The following is a 27922-nucleotide window of genomic DNA, read 5'->3' on the forward strand; positions in this document are numbered from 1 at the left end:
TTGGTGCATTTCCAAGAAACAACAATAAACAAATGATATAAAAGATCACGGGCAGGATTCTCCATTGGCGTCAGAAACGGAGAATCCATCTCCACATTTTCTATCATTGGAGCGTGTTTTGCAGAGCTGGCTGGCCATTGGTCCCATTTTACGCATCTCCCACGGCCGGAAACCCCCAGTGGGGGTCCACCTTCAGCGGAACTGGAAGATCCCAACAGCGGGAACGACTGGCAATTCCAGCCATTGTCACCCTGTTATTTATTTTTCCTGCTTTAAGAAGCATTGAGCAGTGAAATACATAAGGGAACTTTTAATGCCTAAACCTGGAACTAAATGAAGTTTTATTATTGGAATTTAACAGCAGTCATATTGCCTGCTGGGGAGGCTGTTTGGTATTTTAAGTTATTGTACCAACAGCTAATGGCTATCTTCACCTCTCTACCTTCTCCAGCTGTAATGAGCTGCCAAGCATAGGTAGGAATATCACGTGGTAGTCGGTATTAGGGGTATTACGGTACCCAGGTAGATGCTGTAAGACCATTGGTGTGGGAGGTACCTGAGACAGCAGTATCATTGGTGAAGCCTGCCTGCTGGTTCCGCCCAGTAAGGCGGAGTATAAGAGCCTGTGTCTCCCTAGCAGCTGCATTCTGTACCTGCGCTGCTGGGGGAAACATCTAGTCCAATAAAGCCTTCAATTGCCATCCAATCTCGCTTCTGGAGTTATTGATCGAGCATCAATTTATTGGACTAGATTTTAAAGAATGGAGCATCGAATCAAGCCGGAGTGTCTGCAACTCAGCCCCCACACGGCAAACTCAGCGGCAACCTTCAAACACTGGCTGGCGTGCTTCAAAGGGTACCTCAGGACGGCCACGACTGCACCTACGGAGGACCAGAAACTGCAAGTTCTCCACTCGAGGGTGAGCCCAGAGATCTACAGCCTCATCGAGGATGCGGATGATTTTGAGGCCGCAATGACCCTGCTGAAAGGATACTATATTCGCCCAGTAAACCAGGTCTACGCCCAACATCTGCTAGCGATGAGGCGACAAATCCCCGGGGAATCGCTGGAGGAATTCTACCGTGCGCTCCTGGTGTTAGGTGGGAACTGTGACTGCCCGCAAATTTCAGCCAGCGAACACACAGAACTTATGATCCGGGACACATTCGTTGCAGGTATGCTGTCCTCCCAAATCCGCCAGCGGCTGCTAGAAAAAGAGACACTCGGCCTCAAGGAGGCACGGGCCCTTGCTAGCTCCCTAGATGTGGCCACCCGAAACGCTCGCGCTTACGCACTCGACCACGCGGCGGCCCCTTGGGCAGCGTGGAACCCCACCCCCGTGGCCGACTCCAATGCATCCCCCATCCCCCCACAAGCTTGTGCTGCGCGACTACCAGGCAACCCCGGGGGGCCCCGCTGCTATTTTTGCGGGCAAGCCAAACACCCCCGGCAGCGCTGCCCGGCCCGCTCCTCCACCTGCAAAGGGTGCGGCAAAAAGGGCCATTTCGTGGTGGTATGCCAGGCCCGGGCGGTCGCCGCGGTCTCCGGGGGTGAACCGGGACCGCCACCCCAACTCTAGCCACGTGCGGGCCCCGGGCGCCGCCATCTTGTTCCCCAGGTACCACATGCGACGGATGGGCGCCGCCATCTTACAGACCCCCAGCCATGTGCGACCAGTGGACGCCGCCATCTTGGCTGGAGTCTCAGGACCCCGATTCGGATGACCACACACCGCCTGAGGAAAACCTCCAACTTTTGCCACGACTTGCCTCGGTGACCCTGGACCAGTCTCGGCCCCGAACGCTCTCGACCGTGACGACGACCGTGCTCATTAATGGGCACAAAACAACCTGCCTGATCGACTCCGGGAGCACAGAGAGCTTCATACACCCCAACACGGTAAGGCGCTGTTCTCTTCCCATCCACCCAGTTAATCAAAAAATCTCTCTGGCCTCCGGGTCTCACTTGGTAGAGATCAAAGGGTTCTGCGTAGCGAACCTCACGGTCCAGGGAAGGGAATTAAAACATTTCCGCCTCTACGTCCTCCCTCACCTCTGCGCTGCTACGCTCCTAGGGTTAGTTTTCCAATGTAACCTCCAGAGTTTAACTTTTAAATTCGGCAGCCCTATTACCCCCCTCACTGTCTGCAGCCTCGTGACCCTCAAGGTCGATCCGCCTTCCCTTTTTGAGAACCTCACCCCGGATTGCAAACCCGTCGCCACCAGGAGCAGACGGTACAGTGCCCAGGACCGGACCTTCATTACGTCGGAAGTCCAGCGGTTACTGAAGGAAGGTATTATTGAGGCTAGCAACAGTCCTTGGAGAGTTCAAGTAGTGGTTGTAAAGACTGGGGAGAAGCATAGGATGGTCATCGATTATAGTCAGACCATCAACAGGTATTCGCAGCTCGACGCGTACCCTCTCCCCCGCATATCTGATCTGGTCAATCAGATTGCACAACACAAGGTCTTTTCCACGGTGGATCTAAAATCCACCTACCACCAGCTCCCCATCCGCCCTAGCGACCACAAATACACGGCATTCGAAGCAGATGGGCGGCTCTACCACTTCCTAAGGGTTCCCTTCGGTGTCACAAATGGAGTCTCGGTCTTCCAACGGGAGATGGACCGAATGGTTGACTGGTACGGTTTGCGGGCTACGTTTCCGTACCTCGATATTATCACCATCTGCGGCCACGACCAGCAGGACCACGACACCAACCTCTGAAAATTCCTCCATACTGCAAAAATCCTTAATCTAACCTACAACAAGGACAAATGCGTGTTCAGCACTGACCGTCTAGCCATCCTCGGCTACGTAGTGCATGATGGAGTTATAGGCCCAGATCCCGAACGCATGTGCCCCCTCATGGAGTTTCCCCTCCCCCACTGCTCCAAGGCCTTGAAACATGCCTGGGATTTTTTTCATATTATGGCCAGTGGGTCCCCAACTATGCGGACAACGCCCATCCACTAATTCAATCCACGGTTTTTCCCCTGTCGGCAGAGGCCCACCAGGTCTTCAGCCGCATCAAAGCGGACATTGCAAAGGCCACGATGCACGCAATCGATTAATCCCTTCCCTTCCAAGTCGAGAGCGACGTGTCCGACGTAGCTCTGGCGGCCACCCTCAACTAAGCGGGCAGACCCGTGGCCGCCTTCTCATGCACCCTCCACGCTTCAGAAATCCTCCATTCCTCAGTTGAAAAGGAGACCCAGGCCATAGTAGAAGCTGTGCGGCACTGGAGGCATTATCTGGCCGGCAGGAGATTCACTCTCCTCACTGACCAACGGTCGGTTGCTTTCATGTTCGATAATGCACAGCGGGGCAAGGTAAAGACCGAGAAGATCTTATGGTGGAGGATCGAGCTCTCCACCTACAACTATGAGATCTTGTATCATCCCGGGAAGCTAAACGAGCCTCCTGATGCCCTATCCCGCGGCACATGTGCCAGTGCACAAGTTGACCGACTCCGGGCCCTCCACGAGGACCTCTGCCACCCGGGGGTCACTCGATTCTTCCATTTCATTAAGACCCGCAACCTGCCCTACTCCATCGAGGAGGTCAGGACCGCCACCAGGAATTGCCAAATCTGCACGGAGTGCAAGCCGCACTTCTACAGGCCAGAGAAAGCGCGCCTGATAAAGGCTTCCCGTCCCTTTGAACACTTCAGTATGGACTTCAAAGGGCCCCTTCCCTCCACCGACCGCAACACGTACTTCCTGAACGTGATTGACGAGTACTCCCGGTTCCCATTCGCCATCCACTGCCCCAACATGACCGCAGCTACTGTCATAAAAGCCCTCCACAGTACCTTTACACTGTTCGGTTTCCCCGCCTACATACACAGCGATAGGGGGTCCTCCTTTATGAGCGATGAACTGCGTCAATTCCTGCTCAGCAAGGGCATTGCCTCGAGCAGGACGACCAGTTACAACCCCCGGGGAAACGGACAGGTCGAGAGGGAGAACGGAACCGTCTGGAAGACCGTCCTACTGGCCTTACGGTCCAGGAATCTCCCAGTCTCCCGCTGGCAGGAGGTCCTTCCGGATGCTCTCCACGCCATCTGATCACTGCTGTGTACCACGACCAACCAGACACCTCACGAACGTCTCCTTGTCTTCTCCAGGAAGTCCTCCTCTGGGACCTCGCTCCCAACCTGGCTGGCAGTTCCTGGACCCATCCTGCTCCGCAAACACGTGCGGGAGCACAAGTCGGACCCATTGGTCGAGAGGGTCCACCTCCATCACGTTAACCCTCAATACGCCTATGTGGCGTACCCCGACGGCCAACAGGATACGGTCTCCCTACGGGACCTGACACCCGCTGGGTCCCCACCCACACCCCCACCACCAACCCCACCCTCCCTCCCACCGGCGCACCCCACAGCCGCCCCCTCCCCAGGTGGATCGGTTCTCCCACTGGTCCCATCTAGGGGTACTGAAGCTGCCGAAGAAGCCGAAGCCACGCTCCCGGAGATACGGATGCCCGAGCCGGCGCCTGCATCACCGCCGAAACTGCGACGATCTCAGAGGACGACCAGGGCCCCCGACCGACTAATTGCTTCATTTTGAATGTAAACAAATACTGTAAATAGTTGCGACATGTAACGAGGCAAAACACTGTACTAATGTATACCGGGTACCACCATAAACTCAACCTCTGCCACTGTATAACGCGAGACCACCACCCCCGCCAGACTCTTTTTTTTAACAGGGGGTGAATGTGGTAGTCGGTATTGGGTATTATGGTACCCAGGTTAATGCTGCAAGACCATTGGTGTGGGAGGTACCTGAGACAGCAATATCATTGGTGAAGCCTGCCTGCTGGTTCCGCCCAGTAAGGCGGAGTATAAGAGCCTGTGTCTCCCCAGCAGCTGCATTCTGTACCTGCGCTGCTGGGGGAAACATCTAGTCCAATAAAGCCTTCAATTGTCATCCAATCTCGCTTCTGGAGTTATTGATCGAGCATCAATCACCAAGAGGTTGTTTCATAAAAAATACTGAGCAGAGGCAGAGGTTCTCCAGCATCATTTAGGTGGGCTTCTCTTCCTGTAATATTTTGGGTGCCATTGGCTGATGTGAAAGGAACATGGATCAGAAAGAATTTTTAAAAAACTCCTTGTCACAAGTAGGCTTACATTAACATTGCAATGATCTTACTGTGAAAATCCCCTAGTCGCCACACTCCGGCGCCTGTTCTGGTACACGGAGGGAGAATTCAGAATGTCCAAATTACCTAACAGCACATCTTTCGGGACTTGTGGGAGGAAACCGGAGCACCCGGAGGAAACCCACGCAGACACGGGGAGAACGTGCAGACTCCGCACAGACAGTGACCCAAGCTGGGAATCGAACCTGGGACCCTGGTGCTGTGAAGCAACTGTGCTACCCAATTGTGGGAATATTACCAAATTGTTCATGTTGGTGATATTGTGATTTTAAACCTGGTGCTTGATTCTTGACAAATTTAATAGTTGATACAGAGATCAATATGACATAGCAACGTGACTTAGTAAAATGGAAGAAAACGAGCATGTTTGTGCACTTATGAAGGTTTATAGTTGGCAAGAATCTGTGTTAGATAATGCACTATTTTCTCTATGAGCAAAAAAGAAACTTCCTCTTGAATCAAGACTTTGCAAATCTGGTCATTAAATACAAATTCAGCACCCAGATTGTTTCTCTTAATCTTGTCAAAAGAGAGAAAACTTGAGTGAATTGTTGGTTATGACAAACATGTTTTTGGACTTTATCTTGAGCTATATTAATTCAGAGTCATCTGACTTGGAATCATAGTTAATTGATCAGAAAATGTTGCACCTTCTTTGCAGAAAAAGTGGCAGTTCAGAGTTCAAGAAGTTTTTAAAAGCTTGTTATGGGAGAGGTGTTTTCAGAACCCCAAAATGTATCATGGAGTTCAACCAACCCACCCCCCCTTTAATGGATTGTTGCTTTTGAAGCACACGGCTTGTTCCCCAGGTGTGGTTTACAATTATGGACAAGTAGGTTTGTAAACAAAACAATGTTTATTCCACAAACTCAAATTAACCTTTTAAATAAACATTGGATCACTTAACACCCCTTACTTCAAAGATAACCCCTGAAAATAATACAACACTAAATAATCCCTCAAAATGTTCCTTCAAACACCCAAAAGACTTCACCTGTAACAACAGACATGAGGTTACATTCGATATATTTATAGTCTTTGGATTTGCAGACATCCACAGACCAGCTCTGTGTTTTCTTCCTGCAGCTCTTTGCAAAACACACAGCCACTCCCAGCTTTCTCCTCAAACTGGCTTTCTCCTTCCAAGCATCTCATAGCCAAGCACTTTTCAGCTGCTCTCTCCTAAAACTGAAACTAAAAAACTGCAAAATGGCTGAGCTAAAGCCCAGCTCCACCCACACTCTGACATCACTGCATTTCTTAAAGGTACATTGCTTAAACATCCATTTCTTAAAGGCACTCTCACATGACAAGCTTCAATGTAATATTTGTGTGAAAAATTTTTTTTTCCTTACAGCTGATTTCTTGGGCGGGATTCTCTCAGCCCAGGGCTGGGCTGGAGAATCCCCGCGACCGGCGCGAATCGCGCCACGCCGCCCCGATGCTGGCACGCGATTCTCCTCGGAGCGGAGAATCGGCGCCATTGGCACCGGTGTCTTTGGTGTGGTGGCAGTCGGTGGCCGCTCTACGCGGCCGGCCCTCCGTTTCCCGACCCGTGATGGGCGAGCGGCCGTCATAAAGACGCCCGAATCCCGCCGGCGCCATCCACACCTCCTCTCAGCTGCCGGGAACTCAGTGTGGAAGGGTCGGGGGGGGGGGGGGGGGGGGGGGGGCCTGTGGGGCGGGAGGGGGGTTCCGACCGCGATTGGGGCCCACCGATCGGCGGGCCGGCCTCTCTGGCTGGTGGCCTCCTTTCCTCCGCACCGGCCCCTGTAGACCTGCACTATGTTGCGTCGGGGCCGGTGTGTTGAAGGAAGCCACTGCGCATGCGCACGTTGGCGCCAGTGCCACTGTGCATGCGCAGACCCCGCGGCACCCAGTTCGCGCCGGGATCAGCAGCTGGAGCGGTGTGAACCGCTCCAGTGCCATGCTGGCCCCCTGGAGGGGCCAGAATTGCTAATCCTGAGGGACCGCGACGGTGTTTCCGACGGCGTCAACACTTAGCGTCAGGATCACAGGATCCCGCCCCTTATGTCTGGTGTTGATTTGGGTTTCATGTGGAAAGTGAATCCAAAATGACAGGATTTGCTTCACCATCCCTAATAAATGCCAAAGCAGCAACAGCAGTCACCTTTCCTATGTGGACCATTATCTTTACAGCTGCTAACCACCAGTTGGGGCAAGTTTACTGTTATGTTATTTTAATGGACAAAAGTGGATTAGAGTTAAATTAGAGGAATGGATAGGGACACTAGAGCAGATAATCTCCTTATTACAATTTTAATTCCTTATCTAAATTGAATTTTTTTTGTTTTCCCAACCGCTGAAAAGTGCTAGCTGTGGCACACTTTGACCAATATCAGCAGTTCATGGGGTCATTTCCTAAACGTCTCCTCTCACATAGTGTTTGAACTGCCATTGGCTAACTTGTTAATTAGGGTGGCCATCACCATTGAACATGATCTTTGGCTTTACTTGACCATTATGTATCCACAGTTTCAGCAGGCATTGATGGGCATAAATTTCTATAGGAACTAAAGTTTGTATTCTTGTTTACCTTCTGTCCCTCCACCTTAGTAAAGGGAGCAGAGCACAGGACAAAAGCTCAGCCACCAGGCGTTCCTACGTAAAGTTCCCTCTGGGGCATGCCTTTTTATAGTGGCTTTTGCTGCCACTTACCATTCTGTTGGAAAGTTGTGTTAGTCCAAGCTATTATAGAGCCAGAATTTTTCCCAGCTCAAAATGGGCAAGACAGGAGCTATATTGTTTTGCTCCTAACAAAATCTTTGCATTTACGACACTGAATCCAAACCTCAGTTTGAAGTTAGTTCAATCCTTAGTAGAGTTTCACATGCCTCACTGAGACTAGCTCTATAATAATAATAACAAGTAGGCTTACATTAACAATGAATTTACTGTGAAAATCCCCTAGCCACCACATTCCGGCGCCTGTTCGGGTACACAGAGCGAGAATTCAGAATGTCCAGTTCACCTAACACACACGTCTTTCGGGACTTGTGGGAGGAAACCGGAGCACCCAGAGGAAACCCACGCAGACAGGGGGAGAACGTGCGGACTCCGCACAGACAGTGACCCAAGCAGGAATCAAACCTGGACCCTGGCGCTGTGAAGCAACAGTGCTAACCATTGTGCTACCGTGCCACCCCTAAGATACCCTACTTCCACTTTATCTAGCCAGTGTTCTTACCACATGACCATTGACACCCTCATCCATGTCATTGTCACCAGAAGTCATTATTTCTACATTACCTTGATAGTAGGCTCTTGGGTTTAATCACCCACTCATCTGCTTGCATTACATTCCAAACACTCATTGGCCCTGTTCTTTTTGACTTCCACTGCTTCATAACCAACTACTACATAAATCTTTTTTTACAACCTCTTCCATTGGCACCCTGAACCCTAAATCTTCTACAGTCCGATGTCACAGGACATATTTACTCCACTGTGTGCCCCTTCCTGCTGCTGCACACTGCTTTCGGAGCCTTCAGGTACCACGTATCTATATTCGGCTCCATTCCTCCTAAATGTCTCTCTCTGTCACACACTATCTTCACCTTCATAAAACTCTTCAAAACTTACTTCTTCAATCATGTTTTTGAATATTTCCAGTCATACTCAATGTCCATCTGCTATCAAGTATCTCAGGATATTATGCAAACCATCCTATGTAAATGGTGCTAAAATTGAATCACTGCAATAGAGGGATCCAGAGGATTGATGCATTTGCACACAGAAGGCCCACGACACCACACTTCGGTGATGCAATGATACTGTGAGATTGAAAGCAACTTGTAGTTTGAAAATTAAGTTTGCTATATCACTGTAATAAGCCATTATAACTCATCAAAATTTTAATATGGACATAATTCAAATTGTTGAGCAAAGGTTATTGAAAGCAACTTAGTCAACCTCCTACATGGTTAAAGAACACTTGCATTTTCACTGACAGACGTTTTACTGGCCAGTTAATATGACTGTTCCCTTGAGGAAAGGTACCAGTTCTATACACGTCTTATTTAAATAAAGAAAAGTTGGCACAGTCTAGTTCTGTCAGGATAAAAAACGTGGGAGTCGAGAAGGAAAACAAATGGAGAGAAATTGTCGATAAACATCAGAATATAGAAATGCTGCTCAGTGACATAATTTGCTGAACAGTGAATGTTGGATAAACAAACTAGCCAAAATGTGTGAGACCAACGACAATATTGCAAGCTGATGTCAACATAATTAAAATTGATGAGGCAATAACTGGCACAGACTGGAGGGGCCAAATGGCTACCTTCTTTGCTACACTGTTCTATGATTCAATGAGAACATGGCGTAGAATTTGGTTTGTACCACTTGTCTTCACTGGGTGGCACAGTGGTTAGCACTGCTGCCTCACAGCACCAGGGGCCCGCGTTCAATTCCGGCCTTGGGTCACTGTCCATGTGGATATTGTGCTTTCTCCCCTTGTCTGCGTGGGTTTCCTCCAGGTGCTCTGGTTTCCTCCCACAGTCTAAAGATGTGGGAGTTAGGTGAATTGATAAAATGCCCGTTAGTGTCCAGGGATGTGCAGATTAGGTTATGGGATTACGGGGATAGGGCGGGGTGAACGGGGAGTGGACATGGGTAGGGTGCTCTTTCAGAGAGTCAGCGCAGACTCGATGGGCCAAATGGCCTCCTTCTGCATTGCAGGGATTCTATGATTAAATCACTTTGGAAAGAGAAGAATTACTTTTTCCCCTAAAGTATAATGGTAATTGTACTGTTTAATTCCTCACAGCAAATTAAAACTTCATTGTAAACAAATTAAAAACATTTTTAACAGACCATCAGTGTCCTATCTTTAAGATCAGAAAAATCACAAGTTTAGTCTGTAGTTTTAAGAGCTCATGCGCATTCTACGTATGGTATATGTATTTAATATTTCATACTTAATTTATGAAATGAAGAAATGGCAGTATGAAACTGCTGATAATATTAACATCTAAAAATTAATAATTTTAAAGAGATGTTTAGAAAGGCCAATTTCTTTTGTGGTTTCAGTATAAACAGAGCCAAAAACTACTGTCCCAGAAGAATGGCATTGAGTTTCTTCTTGGCAACAAACTCAGGGGAAGGGATTAAAGTGAACAGCTATGTGTCATAGCATAGAGGCCACTAGTTGATTTATCACCAGCACTCGACCAGCATTTGGAACAGTTCTGTCCAGCGCCTCCAGTTTGCTGGCCAAACATCCTCAAAAGGGTTAAAATAGATTCTCAGGGAGAGCAAGTGGGTGATCCTCTAGACAAAAGGTCTGAGATCCTCCATCAGTGAGTCTAGCTGCCACTGGCCCATCAGGGGCCCAGAGTATTTTTCTCAACCGATCCTACATAAGGATGCAGTGGAGTAGATCGGCTTGACCACAGGACCCATGAGGAGCGCTTCATTGATTAAGCCAAGAGCACGACTGCTCTGCCCAGTCGGGCAGAGCCACTATCATCAGCATTAAAAAAGCCTTCGCCCAGGAACAGGATCTCTTTGATATGGATCCCAGTGCTGCAGGTTCTTTTCCGACTGCCCCTCACCCTGGCTGCTTTTAACCCTAACCATAATAATAATAATCTTTATTATTGTCACAAGTAGACTTACATTAACACTGCAATGACGTTACTGTGAAAAGCCCCCAGTCGCCACATTCCAGCGCCTGTTTGGGTACTGTGGTAATACCAGGTATTGTGGTACCTGAGAGGTGGATGACCATTGGCTAGACCCAGGAGTCTACCATTGGCTGATGTACTTAGCTCCGCCCTGAGAGGCGGAGTATAAGAACCAATGCCGTCCCAGCAGCCTTCACTTTCTGTATTGAAGCTGCTGGTGAACAGTTCTAGCAGATTAAAGCCTATTAGTTATGACTCACCTTGTCTCGAGAGTAATTGATTGCGCAGCAATTTAATCTGCCACAACTTCAGTTGAAAGGATGGATCTCCATATCAAACCGGAGTGCATTCAGCTCAGCCCCCACGCGGACAACTCTGCTGCTATCTTCAAACATTGGTTGGTGTGTTTTAAGGGCTACCTCGACACGGCCGCCGACACCCCCACGGAAAGACAAAAGATGCACCTTCTACGCTCGCGGGTCAGCCCTGGGATCTACCCTCTGATTATGGAGGCGGAGAATTATGCTGCAGCAATCGAGCTGCTAGAAGGACATTATATCCGCCCTGTGAACCAGGTCTACGCACGTCACCTGCTGGCGACTAGGAGGCAAAGCCCCGAAGAAACTTTGGAAGACTTCAACCGGGCGCTGCTGGTGCTGGGCCGAAACTGTGGTTTCCCGCCAGTTTCGGGGAACGAGCAGACGGAACTTTTAATCAGGGATGCTTTTGTGGCAGGTATGACTTCCCCCGATATCCGCCGAAGGCTCCTAGAAATTGACACTCTGGGACTTACCGAGGCACGGGCCCTGGCGGGGTCCATGGACGTTGCGTATAACAATGCGCTGGCTTTTGCTCCCGGACGCGCGGCGACCCCCTGGGCTGCTTGGCACCCCGTTGCGGCAGCCCCTCAGACCTTCCCTCTGACCTCGCAAGCGTGCGCGGAGAGACGGCCCGCTACCGCCGCCGGACAACGCTGTTTCTTCTGCGGGGAGGCAAATCATCCCGGCCCGCGCTGCCCGGCCCGCACCGCCACCTGCAAAGGGTGCGGCAAAAAGGGCCACTATATTGGGGTCTGCCAGGCATGCCCGTGGCCGCGGTCTCCAGCAACTATCGGCAGCCCCCTTTTCAGGCCCCGGCCATCCAGCGCCCCCCTATCCTCAGGCCGCATGCGACCCGCGGGCGTGGCCATTTTGCCAACCGGCCACCACGCTGGACGGGTGGGTGCCGCCATTTTGTCCCTCGCCGCCGCCATCTTCTTCATCCCCGGACTCCATGTGCGACCCGTAGCTGATGCCATCTTGGATGGGGCCCCAGGCCCCCAGCACAGCCGACTGCACACTGCCCGACCAGAACTCTCCATTACTGCACCTGGCCTCGGTGACTCTGGACAGAATCGGCCCCGTCGCTTGCGAAAGCTACAACGACGATCTCCATCAACGGCCACGTGAAGTCGTGCTTGATCGACTCTGGGAGCACGGAAATCTTTGTTCACCCCGACACGGTAAGGCACTGTTCTCTTGTCACCCATCCCGTAAACCAATGGATCTCCCTGGCCTCCGGGTCACACACGGTGGAGATAAAGGGGTTCTGCGTAGCGAACCCCACTGTCCAAGGCAGGGAATTCCACAATTTCCGCCTGTACGTCCTGCCGCACCTCTGCGCAGCCACCCTCCTTGGGCTGGATTTCCAGTGCCATCTGCAAAGCCTGACTATTAAATTTGGCGGCCCTATACCCCCCCTTACTGTCTGCGGCCTCGCGACCCTTAAGGTCGACCCGCCTTCCCTGTTTGCGAACCTCACCCTGGATTGCAAACCCGTCGCCACCAGGAGCAGACGGTACAGTGCCCAGGACCGGACCTTTATCAGGTCGGAGGTCCAAAGGCTGCTGAGGGAAGGGGTCATCGAAGTGAGAAACAGCCCCTGGAGAGCTCAAGTAGTGGTGCTGAAGACCGGGGAGGAACATAGGATGGTCATCGACTACAGCCAGACCATCAACAGGTTTAGGCAGCTGGATGTGTACCCTCACCCCCGTAGAGCCGACCTGGTGAACAGGATTGCGCAATACAAGGTTTTCTCCACGGTGGATCTCAAGTTTGCCGACCACCAGCTACCCCTCCGTAATGGTGACCGCCAGTACACTGCCTTCGAAGCAGATGGGCAGCTCTATCACTTTTTAAGGGCTCCCTTCGGTGTCACGAACGGGGTCTCGGTCTTCCAACGTGAGATGGACCGAATGGTTGACCGGTACGGCTTACGCGCAATGTTCCCGTATCTTGATAACGTCACCATCTGCGGCCATGACCAGCAGGACCACGACACCAACCTCCGAAAATTTCTCCAGACCGCGAATATCCTTAATCTGACTTACAATAAGGATAAATGCGTGTTTAGCACCGACCCTCTAGCCATTCTAGACTACGTAGTGCGAAGTGGAGTCATAGGCCCCGACCCTGAGCGCATGCGCCCCCTCATGGAATTCCCCCTCCCTCATTGCCCCAAGGCCCTAAAGCGCTGCCTCGGCTTCTTCAGCTATTATGCACAGTGGGTCCCCAATTACGCAGACAAGGCTCGACCCCTGATCCAGTACACAACCTTCCCCCTGTCGACGGAGGCCCGCCAGGCCTTCTGCCGCATCAAAGCAGACATTGCAAAAGCCACGATGCGCGCCACCGACGAGTCCCTCCCCTTCCAGGTCGAGAGCGATGCGTCCGACGTAGCTCTGGCGGCCACCCTCAACCAAGCGGGCAGGCCCGTGGCTTTCTTCTCCCGCACCCTCCATGCTTCCGATATTTGCCACTCCTCGGTCGAAAATGAGGCCCAGGCCATAGTAGAAGCTGTGTGACACTAGAGGCATTACCTGGCCGGCAGGAGATTCACTCTCCTCAAGGATCAACGGTCGGTTGCCTTCATATTCGATAATGCACAGCGGGGCAAGATTAAGAATGACAAGATCTTGCGGTGGAGGATAGAACTCTCCACCTACAATTACGAGATCTTGTACCGTCCTGGGAAGCTGAACGAGCCTCCTGATGCCCTATCCCGCGGCACCTGTGCCACCGCACAAATGGACCGCCTCCCATCCCTCCACGAGGACCTCTGCCACCCGGGGGTCACTCGTTTCTTTCATTTTATCAAGACCCGCAATCTGCCCAACTCCATCGAGGAGGTCAGGACAGTCACCAGGGACTGACAAATCTGCGCGGAGTGCAAACCGCATTTCTGCCACCCAGAGAGGGCGCACCTGATAAAGGCTTCCTGTCCCTTTGAACGTCTCAGCATGGATTTCAAAGGCCCCCTCCCCTCCACTGACCGCAACACGTACTTCCTGAACGTGATTGACGAGTACTCCCGGTTCCCATTCGCCATCCCCTGCCCAGACATGACCACAACCACCGTCATCAAGGCCCTCCAGGGTATCTTTACACTGTTCGGTTTCCTCGCATACATTCACAGTGATAGGGGGTCCTCCTTTATGAGTGACGAATTGCGTCAATTCCTGCTCAGCAAAGGCATCGCCTCGAGCAGGACGACCAGTTACAACCCCCGCGGAAACGGGCAGGTTGAGAGGGAGAACGGCACGGTCTGGAAGACCGTCCTGATGGCCCTACGGTCTAGGAATCTCCCAGTCTCCCGCTGGCAGGATGTCCTCCCGGTGGCCCTTCACTCCATCCGGTCGCTGCTCTGTACTACCACAAATCAGACACCTCATGAACGTCTACTTGTTTTCCCCAGGAAGCCCTCCTCCGGGACCTCGCTCCCAACCTGGCTAGCGACACCCGGACCCATCCTGCTTCGGAGACATGTGAGGGCGCACAAGTCGGACCTGCTGGTCGAGAGGGTCCACCTGCTGCACGCCAACCCCCAGTACGCCTATGTAGCGTTCCCTGACGGCCGCCAAGACACTGTCTCCCTTCGGGAACTGGCGCCCGCCAGAGCCCCACGCGCACCCGCACCAGTGCCCCCACCCCCACCCTCCCCGCAGCACCTGACCGGAGGGTCAGTACTCCCGCCGCCCCTGCCTAGGCCCGAACAAGCACCGACGCCCCCTACAGGTGCCCCCCTGCCCACGTTTCGCCCCAACAGCGCCGCCTAGGGGTAACGAAGCTGCCTGGGAGGACGACACCACGTTCCCGGAGTCGCAACCGCCGGGGCCCCCATCAGGATCACCGTCGAAGCCCAGACGCTCCAGAAGGACGGCCAGGCCACCCGATCGACTGATTGCTGCACCATGAACACTTTGCTATAACCCTCGACATCACGGCACCTCCATACCTGGTCCTACCATGCGAAAGGCGACATTAACGCTGGCCATCACTCCGTCGGGCTCTTTTTTAACAGGAGGTGAATGTGGTAATACCAGATATTGCGGTACCTGAGAGGTGGATGACCATTGGCTAGACCCAGGAGGCTGATGTACATAACTCCTCCCTGAGAGGTGGAGTATAAGAACCGATGCCGTCCCAGCAGCCTTCACTTTCTGTATCGAAGCTGCTGGGGAACAGTTCTAGCAGATTAAAGCCTATTAGTTATGACTCACCGTGCCTCGAGAGTAATTGATTGCGCATCAGGTACACGGAGGGAGAATTCAGAATGTCCAAATTACTTAACAGCACGTCTTTTGGGACATGTGGGAGGAAACTGGAGCACCCAGAGGAAGCCCACACAGACGCGGGGAGAACGTGCAGACTCCGCACAATGAGTCAAGCCGGGAATTGAACCTGGGACCCTGCCGCTGTGAAGCAACAGTGCTAACCACTGTGCTACCGTGCCATCCTCTCACTGTAATGTGCAGATTTGCCAAAAAGGTGATGCGCCCACAATGTGCGGAATTCACATCACAATGTTTTGCGAGATCGTGTTAGATCTCGCAAGGCGTGGTGAGCCGGGTAGATCTCAGAAGAGGGATCTACTGGCTGCGTTGCGCTGCGCCGGGCTGCTTTTCGGGCGGAAACCAGTCGGTAGATCAGGCCCAAAATATATTAATGACTTGCGTGAGGGAATAGAAGGTACAATAGCCAACTTTGCAGATGACACTAAAAAGGTGGGATAGTAAGTTGCAAAGAGAAAATAAAAAATGGATATAGATAGGTTCGGTGAGTGAGTCAAAATTTGGTAGATGGAGTTTAACGTGGAGAAGTGTAAGGTTATCATTTTGGTCGAAAAAATAGAAAGGCAATTTATTATCTAAATTGAGAGAAACCCCCGAGTGCTTTGGTGCAGAGGGATTTGGGAGTCCTTGTGCATGAATCGCAGAAAACTAGCATGCAGGTAATAAGGAAGAGAAATGGAATTTGGCCGTTATAGCACAATAAGTAGAATATAAAAGTAAGGAGGTTTTGCTGCAACTGTACAATGCAATGCTGAAACCGCATCTGGAGTACTGAGCACAGTTTGTCCCCTTATTTGAGAAGGGATGCAATTACATTTTAGGCAGTTCAGAGGAGGTTTGCTAGAGTGATTTCAAAGATGAAGAAGGATTGACCAGTTAAGGCCTGTACTCTTTGGGTTTAGAAGAATAAGGGAGATCTAATTGAGGTATATAAGATGATAAAAGGTATTGACAAAGTCGAGGTAGAGCGGATGTTTCCACTTGTGGGGCAATCTAGAACAAGAGGAACTAGAACAATAGTTATTGGTAAGGGGTAGAAAATTTGAAACAGATGAGAAGAAATTACTTCTCTCAAAGGGTCGTGAATCTGTGGAATTTGCTACCCCAGAGTGCGGTGGATGCTGGGACATTGAGTAAATTTAAGGAGGAGATAGACACATTTTTATTTAGTAAAGGGTTGAAGGGTTATGGAGAACAGGCAGGAAAGTGGAGTTGAGGCTGCGAAGAGATCAGCCATGATCGTATTGAATGGTGGCGTGTGCTCGAGGGGCTGAATTGCCTACTTCGGCTCCAAGTTCTTATGATCTTATGTATGCTTTAAAAATATTGACAGGTTGAGATCTCTGGAGCAAAAATCTAATTATATGTTGTTAAGTTGGCAGTTTTGAGGACTTCTTTTGAAATAGCAAGATTTTTTGAGCTTTTCAAAATTAATTTAGTTTTTTGGGTGGTGGACTAACCCTTTTTATTAATTACAGGAGATCAATGGTTGGTATTACCTGCTAGGAGAGGATCTAGGTAGGACGAAACACCTGAAAGTGGCCACACGTCGCCTCAAACCCATTCAAGGTATACATTGTGGTATGGTTTGGAATAGTTTCAGTGGCATGATGTGAAGTTTTTTCTGTTAACATGTTGATGTTTGAAGGTCTGTTGCATTATAAAGATTATTTTAATGTAAAGCATGTATTCATAGCCAGTCTGAATGGAATGCTATTTTTTCTCAACAAATGGCCTGCAGACAAATACTAAGTAAAACTGGATAAACCTCATTAGGAATGAAGTGTAGAATCTTCTACACTTATGATGAAACTACGTGATAATTTTTATAATAGTGATATACATATATTGCATGTGAATAATTCTCATCGTAAATGTAATGACGAAACAATCGCAGAAACTATGGGCTGGATTTTGTCCTATGGCAGGCTTGGGCCAGATCACAAGTCTGGCCTGAGAAGGATGCTGCCCCTTGAACCCCATGAACATGGCGGCAAGTTCATGAATATGGGTGATGGGGACCAGATAATCTGGCAGAGTGATTCTGACAGGAAAACCATATCACCTAATCCTCATGCAGAAGGTGCCTATTCTGAAGGAAAGTTGCAGTTGAACTTGCCAACATTGTTAGATGTGTGAATAACACAAATAAAAAGTTCTGAAGGTCCAGGAAGAATAAAAGATAGTAAAAGTTCAACACAAGACTTGAATCAAATTGTAAATATTGTCAGTCTATATCCAGAGGATAAAGACTTGGGGCGGGGGGGCATATGTTATGGAAGGATCCGGTACATTAACGGTTAACCTGGGACTAAGTATAGTACCATCCATTGGTAATGTAAGAAGGTACCTGACCTAGAGCTTAAGTCAGCAGTGTAGAGCTTGGTAACAACATTGCAAGGACATGCCATGGAGTCCTCTCCACACCTGTACCCTCGAATGCAAATATTTTCTTAGCTCAATCATGTTAATGAAGACTTCTTGGTAACTTCTGCAGGAGGCTTTTCCCCAGGGTAGAGAGGTCAATTACTAGGGGGCATAGGTTTAAGGTGAGAGGGGCAAGGTTTAGAGTAGATGTACGAGGCAAGTGTTTTACGCAGAGGGTAGTGGGTGCCTGGAACTCGCTACTGGAGGAGGTAGTGGAAGCAGGGACGATAGGGACATTTAAGGGGCATCTTGACAAATATATGAATAGGATGGGAATAGAAGGATACGGACCCAGGAAGTGTAGAAGATTGTAGTTTAGTCGGGCAGCATGGTCAGCACGGGCTTGGAGGGCCGAAGGGCCTGTTCCTGTGCTGTACATTTCTTTGTTCTTTGTTTGTTGACTCCTAATGGTGTCTAAGCAGTACACATACGACAATGCAACAAAACAATACTGTCAAGAATGGATGAAAGATGGTCAGAATAAGTAGGGACACTGAACGGTCGTGGGCTAGGCTGGGCGTTGAAGTGAAAATGTCGCCCCATACCAGCCATGCTTGTATAGGCTGCACATGTACACGTGATCTGAATCTGCATTTTTCTCGTGCTTTAGCCAGATTGAGTGAGAGCGCAAGGATTGGAAGTGCAGCTGGGCAGCTTGACCACCTCATAGAACATAGAACATTACAGCGCAGTACAGGCCCTTCGGCCCTCGATGTTGCGCCGACCTGTGAAACCACTCTAAAGCCCATCTACACTATTCCCTTATCGTCCATATGTCTGTCCAATGACCATTTGAATGCCCTTAGTGTTGGTGAGTCCACTACTGTTGCAGGCAGGGCATTCCAGGCCCTTACTACTCTCTGAGTAAAGAACCTACCTCTGACATCTGTCCTATATCTATCTCCCCTCAATTTAAAGCTATGTCCCCTCGTGCTAGACATCACCATCCGAGGAAAAAGGCTCTCACTGTCCGCCCTATCTAATCCTCTGATCATCTTGTATGCCTCAATTAAGTCACCTCTTAACCTTCTTCTCTCGAACGAAAACAGCCTCACGTCCCTCAGCCTTTCCTCCTAAGATCTTCCCTCCATACCAGGCAACATTCTGGTAAATCTCCTCTGCACCCTTTCCAATGCTTCCACATCCTTCCTATAATGCGGCGACCAGAATTGTACTCAATACTCCAAATGCGGCCGTACCAGAGTTTTGTACAGCTGCAACATGACCTCATGGCTTCGAAACTCAATCCCTCTACCAATAAAATCTAACACACCATACACCTTAACAGCCCTCTCAACCTGGGTGGCAACTTTCAGGGATCTATGTACATGGACACCGAGATTTCTCTGCTCATCCACACTGCCAAGAATCTTACCATTAGCCCAGTACTCTGTCTTCCTGTTATTCCTTCCAAAATGAATCACCTCACACTTTTCTGCATTAAACTCCATTTGCCACTTCTCAGCCCAGCGGTGCAGCTTATCTATGTCCCTCTGTAACTTGTAACATCCTACTGCACTGTCTACAACTCCACTGACTTTAGTGTCATCTGCAAATTTACTCACCCATCCTTCAATGCCACCCTCCAGGTCATTTATAAAAATGACAAACAGCAGTGGCCCCAAAACAGATCCTTGTGGTACGCCACTAGTAACTGGACTCCAGGCTGAACATTTCCCATCAACCACCACCCTTTGTCTTCTTCCAGCTAGCCAATTTCTGATCCTAACTGCTAAATCACCCTGAATCCCATGCCTTCGTACTTTCTGCAATAGCCTACCGTGGGTAACCTTATCAAACGCTTTACTGAAATCCATATATACCACATCAACTGCTTTACCCTCATCCACCTGGTTGGTCACCTTCGCAAAGAACTCAATAATGTTTATGAGGCACGACCTACCCTTCACAAAACCGTGTTGACTATCTCTAATCAAATTATTCCTTTCCAGATGATTATACATCCTATCTCTTATAAACCTTTCCAAGATTTTGCCCACAACAGAAGTAAGGCTCACTGGTCTATAGTTACCGGGGTTGTCTCTACTCCCCTTATTAAACAAGTGGACAACATTTGCTATCCTCCAGTCTTCTGGCACTATTCCTGTAGACAAAGATGACTCAAAGATCAAAGCCAAAGGCTCAGCAATTTCCTCCCTAGCTTCCCAGAGAATCCTAGGATAAATCCCATCCGGCCCAGGGGACTTATCTATTTTCACTCTTTCCAGAATTGCTAACACCTCCTCCTTATGAACCTCAAGCCCTTCTAGTCATAGGACTAGGAGGTATTCTGGCAGTAAAGAATCGTCCTTAACATCACTGGAAATCTCACATTTACAATCCTTATGCGTGAGGGAAAACGAGTCCACAACACCAATGAGAAAATCAAGACCAGGCTGGGGTCTTAACAGAGGCAAAGCTGGAAACACTCGAGAAGGCAGGGGAGCAGGCCAGTTGACCCATTTCTAACACTGTTTGGATTGGCGCACATGGAGAGTAGGAGGAATTTCGCTTACCCTTCATATTTGGCAACTGTGGTAGCCTGCTGCAACCATAAATAGTAGTGGCCTTTAAAATCATCACTCCTGTAATTGTTTTTATGCAACATTTGCAAGGTCGACTGGTGCAGACCAGCCACCATGTATTCCACCTCATATCTTTTCAGAGATGGTCCCGATATCTCTGCGGGTTCAGTGTCACTCCTGTCTCCTACATCCAAAACAGATACACTCAGTGTGGTGGAATGCCAATTGCATGTTGGCACAAGGTACAATCTGGTGAGCACAGCACTGTCATACAAATGCAGATGAGGGAGGCAGTGGTAGACAAGGCCACTGGTAGTCAGAGGACTGTTGAAGGGCAGCCCCCTGCTGCCTCACTGATTGATGAAGGGCCTCCAATGAGAGCCATACTTAACTTGCTGGTGTTGCAGATGCAAACGGGAGAATCTAGCGGAGCTGCTCAAGGCTTTGAGTATAAATATGCAGGCGATGGAGGAGTGCATTAATGGCATGACCTCTGCCATATCTCAGGTAGTTGAGCGCATCGCCTCTTCCACGGAGAAGGGGGCAAGAGTCAAGGAGGATCAGTCCCTGAAGACCACGGAGTGAATGCACGATGTCAGTGCAACCCTGCTGACCATCGCTGACACTGTGTTGTGAATACTTTAATAGCATATTTTACCAGAGTGGTTGTACGTTTGTGCATAAGAACACATTGATATGTGCAAAATCCCTTTTATTTTCAGAACTACAGAACAAAATTTAAGGATAACCAAAAGCTTTAATTGTTTATTTCAGGAGTTGCGAATAAAAAGAATGCAGCAGCGAAAGAGGTCCGAGGCATTGAAGATATGCTGCAATTAAAGGTATGCTTGTATGCTTTTGGTCACATTTTGAAGGGGGCCGGGATTCTCCCTTGTGTGTCCGCCCCTCACCATTGCTAGCAAGGATGGAAAATATGGCGCTCAGTCAAATCTCCCATTTACTATAGTGAGACCACAAGACCATAAGACAGAGGAGCAGAATTAGGCCACTCGGTCCATCAACTCTGCTCCGTCATTCAATCATGGCTTATATTTTATCATCCCCATTCCCCCCATAACTCCTGATCCATCAAGAAATTAATCAAGAATCAAGCATTAATAGTTGTGAATAAAATCTAAACTTCAACATTATCAAAGTGCTCAAAGGGACATGTAGGCTCTGACAGCAGCCCAGAAATCTGTCCTCCAACAGATTACTAGGATTGCAGAGGTGTATCCAAGGGGAGCAGCAGTGCCTCCATGTTGCACAAACCTGCTGCCACCTCTCAGGATGGCAGTATTCATGAACCAGCAACTACCGCTCCGCTGGTGCTCTTGTTGTTTCCTTTCAGCTAGGCAGGCAAGACTGCTACTATCCGTGGCGAGGTGGAGCAGTTTGAAGCCAGGCGCTAGAATCCCAAAGCTCTGAGCTCTTTCTGCAAGGCCATCTGCAGTCTCATTCAGTGAAAATTAATAGTCTTCTATAACAGCACTATGAGAGGAAAGTACACCCATAAGACAGGCACAATTGGAATGCATAAGGGTGAATGGTTCAGTTTTGTTGTATAATTAGAAGTGTTGTTAGATAACGTTGTTGTGGAATGATTTTTTTTGTTGGTGTCTTTTACTTCAGGGTTTTGACGCTGTGATAGTACTGGCTGATAGATTGAGAGCCACAAGAAGAAATTGTGGAGCAATTGTGATGTTGGGTTGATATCCTGGGGAGACTAGAATATCAGTATCATTCATGGGAAGCTCATCTGGAGGGAAGGTAACCCAAGGTGCCTCCTTCCTTCCTCCTCTTTCTCCTTGTCTCTCGGACCCTGACATCTCTTTTTGCCCACTGTGCTTCATTTCCAAACCATGCTATAGCCCAAGAGTGACTGCAGCTGTAATCCCCAGGACAGATCAAACCTTTTCCTGACAGGCATCCAACGTCCCTTTACCGCTTTGTCAATATCCAACACCACCTTCCGATAAATGCAAAATGTTTGCAAAATAAATCCTCCAATAAAAATCAACACTACTTCCACTAAGTCTGCAACAATAAAAGTTAAGTCAACATCAGCTCACCTGGAAGATGAATGGTTGTTCCTTTAAAACTGACACTTTTGGGGATGATTCCTCGTGCTACTGAACACATGGGAGTGTTTAAGAGAGTGTGTTAACTTGACTTGTGTGATCCAAAATGGCAGGTTGTGCACCAGATCAGTGGTAGAGGCTGTATGACATTACAATCTGTTCACTATGTTGCACCTGGCACATGCATGGCATGCCCCACTAGTGCCCTGTCAGTAAGGGCACACATGTGAACTGTGTTGGAAGTGGCCAGAAACGTTTCAGCCACCTTTATTTCATTTTGGCATTTCTGTAAGGCAGACAACAGTTACAGTACAGAGCCCATTTTTGCAGTCTTGGTTTGGTCAGGCGACAGAGATTACAGAAGTGCAAAGGTAATGTTCAACTTATACATGACCTTAAATAAGTACCATTTGGAATATTGTGCACCTTTTTGGGAATCCCTTGATAAAAAAGTTATCAAAACAACAGAATAACAGAGCTAATTTTTACTGGAATTATTTAATGAGGTAGAGGCTATAGGCAAGAGGAGACTTGCGCAGTTTGAACGTTTTTCTGCAGAACTGAGAAGGCTAAAAGTATGACGTGATAGAGGCTTTCAATTTCTTGAAAGGTTTATATTAGTGTTTAATTATTTCCATTGGTCACTGAAAATTCTAACAAGGGCACGACTTTTAAAATAGTTACAAAAATACTTCAAGTGGAGGTTAAAAAAAAAATCTTTACCCAAACAATTGTTAGAATTTTATGCCGCAAGCTTTCCTTAAAAACTTTAAAAGGTAATTAAGTAGTTACTTTTAAAAAATGAGCACAGAGAGGAAGCATAGGATGAGATTAAGCTAATGCTAATTGAAGACACGATGTGCCAAATGGTCTCTTTCTGCACTGACCATATAAATATACAGAATAACATTTTAACTTTAAAAATGTTTCTCCGTTTTCTTTGCGGTATACATGCTTCAATGTGCGTAGGAAACATTTTATGTTGCATAAATACAGAAGTATTTTTTATGAAAGGTCCCCAATGCATTTTTTATTAATGGTTGTTATGCTAAGAAAAATGTTTTGCTTGTGATTAATGTGTTAGACAAAGATGGGAAATAATAAAGTAAACGTTGGAGTTGAAATAGGAAGTTCGACTCAACAGTGTTTACACTTTGTCCGTGCATAAGAATCAAATCCTCTTGTGCAACGTTTTTTATAATATTCACTTAGGGAATTTTACTTTTAAGAGTAACTGAAAATATTAATCATTTTAATTATTGTTTTACCTGCTGTTGCCAGTAACTAATCCCACAAAGCATTTTGTACTTTACGCTTTTTCTTGCTTGATCCTTTTTTATATAAATGAATCATGAAACAGCATTGAATCATGGACTTTGAGGAAGTAGAGGAAATATAATTTGATAGGTTTTTAAGTGCATTAGAAGTTTAATCATTTCACTGACTATCAAAAAGAAATACTTTCTTCAGCTTAATCCGCAAGTACCTTCTTATGCAAAGTTAAAACAAGTTCTGCTAATCATTAGTGACATTGTGACTAGTACAGAATCAGTAATCATTGGTTAAATTTTGACTGCTAACCAATTTCTGTTATTGCTCTGTTATTGGGAATATGTTAATAAATATTTCTCAGCAGTATGTAAACATGCTGCAAGGAACCGACTACAAAGATTAGGAGGAACCAAGGGTATACTCTACTTCATAGAAACCACTTAGACATAAAAGTAAGTGTATTTCTTGCTGAGTGAAATTTTCAGGAAACCTTATGGCTTATCGTTCAGAGGCATGCAGTAGAGCCAGAGGTTTGGGAGGTGAAAGGTTGCTTCCTGCGATTCTTCTAAATCTGAGTTCCCATGGGTGGATATGCCAACTAAATTACAGCCCACTCTGAAACATTTAAGCCAGTGACACACAGCTTCGGGAAATTTGTTCTGTGTCTAACAGTTCATTGCACATGCAAAGCAATGAATTTATTTAATGGAATATACAAGATCCGTGTTTAAATCTTTGAAAGAACTGAATCTCTAAAAGTAGTCAGCTCTGCAAACCGGGGTGGTTTCTCTAGAAAAATATAAATTACAGCATAAACAGGAATTGTCCAGCCGATTGCCGGAAGAACTATTGAGATTCAACAATGCTCCAAGCAGTTGGGCATCAGGTACAGCATTTATGAACTCAATTTAGTAATGTGTACAGTACATTAATTCATTTTTTTAAGACATGCTTAGGAATTTTGTGCACTTTGTCACATTCCTAATTTGAGTGAATTTGGATTTTTAAAGGCTTAACTATCTTTTTTTCTTGTCAAATTCATTGTACATTTATGTAAAATGTGTAATCATCTTCAAAATATAAATAATTTGATTATTTTTCAACTGATATGATCTTGTGAAATATTTCGGAGTACGGAATGTATTTTACCGTGTTACAAAGTCCTAAAGTTGCATTGGAACTTACTGTAGTTTATGGCTGTAGAAGTAACAACGTTTTTCTACTTTGGGTAAATTTTAGACTTTGAAAGATCATAGATACAAAATATTGACTCGTAAATTATAAACTGGAGATAATCAGAACTAATGTAATGTTTGGGATTTCAAAACTCATACATGGTAGAAGTAAAATAAGTTACTTTGTCAAGTCAGTTTTTATCTTGGGATTTCTAAGTCAGTTTGTTAGCTCCTAAAATCTTGGCATGATTTATAAGGGTGTACCGAATTAGTTATAATAAGTGAACAACTGTCATGGCAGACTAGAAGAAGGAATCTTCTCAACTTGCATCCTGCCTGAGCTTATTGCGCTGGGGATCTGAATCTCCTCAAACCTTTTTATGATAAGAAGGATGCTTTCTATGTGCCAAGTATTGGTATAGTTACTGGTTAACTAGCAGTGTGTGAGTGCCAAGCACTGTGCTGCAGATAACACATTAAGTCGGTGACTCCAGCAGCCATGTGCACAGATCAGCATGACAATTTTTCAACAGTATAGTTCACCAGTGAGAATTGGCAACTACGGAGAGATTTGGACTGGATCCCTCCATACCATAAGCCTTTAGAGTAGTCAGCACTTCTCGCATTGATACACAGGTCATAGAGACCTGGGGCTGGATTTTCCGGTTGCCGACACCGAAGTCACGTTCGGCAATCGGCCAGAGAATCAAAGTTCCCTAGTACGCTGTATCAACAGCCTCAGGACGTTGCCTGAGGCCCACCCCGCCCCCCCGTTGCTCCACCACCCCCCCCCACCGGCCGAGTTCCCGACGGCATGGGTCTATCATGGTCTAACCCGCCGGGAATTCGGCGTGGCTGCTGCGGACTCGGTTCAGCGCCGCCACAGTCGGGGGAGAGCCGATCTGCAGCATGGGGAACTTTATCAGGGGCTGGGGGCACTGTTGGGGGGTGGTCCGGGGCCAAAGGGGGGGCACTATTTTGCAGGCCAGGTCTGCGAGCGACTGCCGCCATGTTGCACGGCGCGGCCGCGGCCATGGACCCAGTAATTCTCCGGGCCGGGTAGAGCCGGGTGCTCTACGCTGCTGGCATGCTAGCCCCTAACCAAATGGAGGTTCGGTGGCCGTTTTGTGCTGAATGTTTGGGCGTAAAACACCACCGTTCCCAGGCCGGCGTGAGGACAAAGCCTCACAATTGAAGAGTCCAGCCCCTGGAGTTTTGAATTGGCAGAGGAAATTTGTTCTGTTTCCATTGATCTAATTGATTCCCTTGTGATGCTGACCAGTGATTGTGGTAAAGCAGACTCTGGCAGGAGAGGAACAGTTGGTGATGCTGTGTCTTGGTGCTGAATCTCAGGAGGCTGCTATCCACAAGGTTCTGCCACTGAGGTGTCTCTACATGACTAGGTTTAACACCACACAAATCAAACTTAGAAATGATATGGAAGCAAAATGATGATACTCAAATTCAATAGGGGGAATTCAACAGCAGTTAATAGGAGGAGCTCTATTTCCAACTATATTTTGACTGATTCCTAATTTTAGTGCCATTGGTTTTGGTCATCAACAAGGTGCCTACCAGACTACAACAGGAGCCTTGTTATTAAATGCATATTGGGGTTTCATCACAAGTGGGACACAAATGTGTGTTAATTGGGTCTTAAGTGGGAACCTATCATGGGCACCTAGCAAGGTAAAGCGATTAGAAAGCCAGTGGGGCCTTCTCATTTGAGTTTAAAGGTTTTTATTATTTGAAAAAATATATATATTTCTTAAAGTTTTTTAACACAATTTTTCTCCCTTACAAACAATAACCCCCCACCCCGTAACAAAAAAAAAGAGAAATCGCGCAGAGCAAGATACATACATGGCAAAATGATATATTTACACAGCTTTGTACACTGGCCCTCACCCGTACGTGCCAGTTTCCCCAACCCTTCATGTTATCTCTTGCTCATCCACCCTCCCAGGCAGTCCCCCCCCCCCCCCCCCCAAGGTTGCTGCTGACCGACCTTCCTCTAACGCTCCGCGTGATAGTCTAGGAACGGTTGCCACCGCCTGTAGAACCCCTGCGCAGACTCTCTCAAGGCGAACTTAATCCTCTCCAACTTTATGAACCCAGCCATATCATTTATCCAGGCCTCCAGGCTGGGGGACTTCGCCTCCTTCCACATTAGCAAGATCCTTCGCCGGGCTACTAGGGACGCAAAGGCCAGAATCTTTCGCCTCCTGCACTCCCGGTTCGTCCACTACTCCAAATATTGCTAGCCCCCAGCTTGGCTTGACCCGGACTTTCACCACCTGAGATATTGCTCCCGCCACTCCTCTCCAGAACCCCTCCAGTGCCGGGCATGAGCAAAACATATGAACATGGTTCGTCGGGCTCCCTGAGCACCTTCCACATCTGTCCTCTACCCCAAAGAACCTACTCAACCTCGCCCCTGTCAAGTGCGCTCTGTGGACCACCTTAAATTGTATCAGGCTGAGCCTGGCACATGAGGAGGAGGAATTAACCCTACCTAGGGCATCAGCCCACAGACCTTCCTCGATCTCCTCCCCCAGCTCCTCCTCCCATTTACCCTTCAACTCTTCTACCAGCGCTTCCCCATCTTCTTTCAACTCCTGGTGTATTTCCGACACCTTGCCCTCCCCGACCCATACACCCGAGATCACCCTATCTTGAACTTGTGCCGGGAGCAACGGGAATTCCCTCACCTGTCGCCTCACAAAAGCCCTCACCTGGATATATCTAAAGGCATTTCCCGGGGGTAACTCAAACCTCTCCTCCAGTGCCCCTAGGCTCGCAAACGTCCCGTCGATGAACAGGTCCCCCATTCTTCCAATCCCCGCCCGATGCCAGCTCTGGAACTCCCCGTCCATCTTATCTGGGACAAACCGGTGGTTACCTCTGATAGGGGACCACACCGATGCTCCCATTGCACCCCTGTGCCGTCTCCACTGGCCCCAGATCCTCAGCATTGCGGCCACCACCGGGCTCGTGGTATACTTTGTCGGC

The 27922-nt window shown here is 48.3% G+C and overlaps 1 protein-coding gene across 3 annotated transcripts in view; it reads left to right on the top strand.

Annotated features, from left to right (window-relative positions):
• Positions 1–27922, top strand: part of LOC140399129 (regulator of G-protein signaling 3-like) — a 369904-nt gene that overhangs the window by 102769 nt on the left and 239213 nt on the right. For 2 of the 3 annotated variants that reach the window (XM_072488325.1, XM_072488326.1), the window contains 2 exons: positions 16909–16999; positions 21157–21224. In XM_072488325.1, the coding sequence (XP_072344426.1) occupies positions 16909–16999; positions 21157–21224 (159 nt within the window). Of the gene's footprint in view, positions 1–16908; positions 17000–21156; positions 21225–24426; positions 24622–27922 lie in introns of those variants that run through there. The other variant, XM_072488327.1, reaches the window with a different exon arrangement.

The sequence above is a fragment of the Scyliorhinus torazame genome, chromosome 22 (genome assembly GCF_047496885.1).
Source record: "Scyliorhinus torazame isolate Kashiwa2021f chromosome 22, sScyTor2.1, whole genome shotgun sequence".
NCBI lineage: Eukaryota > Metazoa > Chordata > Chondrichthyes > Carcharhiniformes > Scyliorhinidae > Scyliorhinus > Scyliorhinus torazame.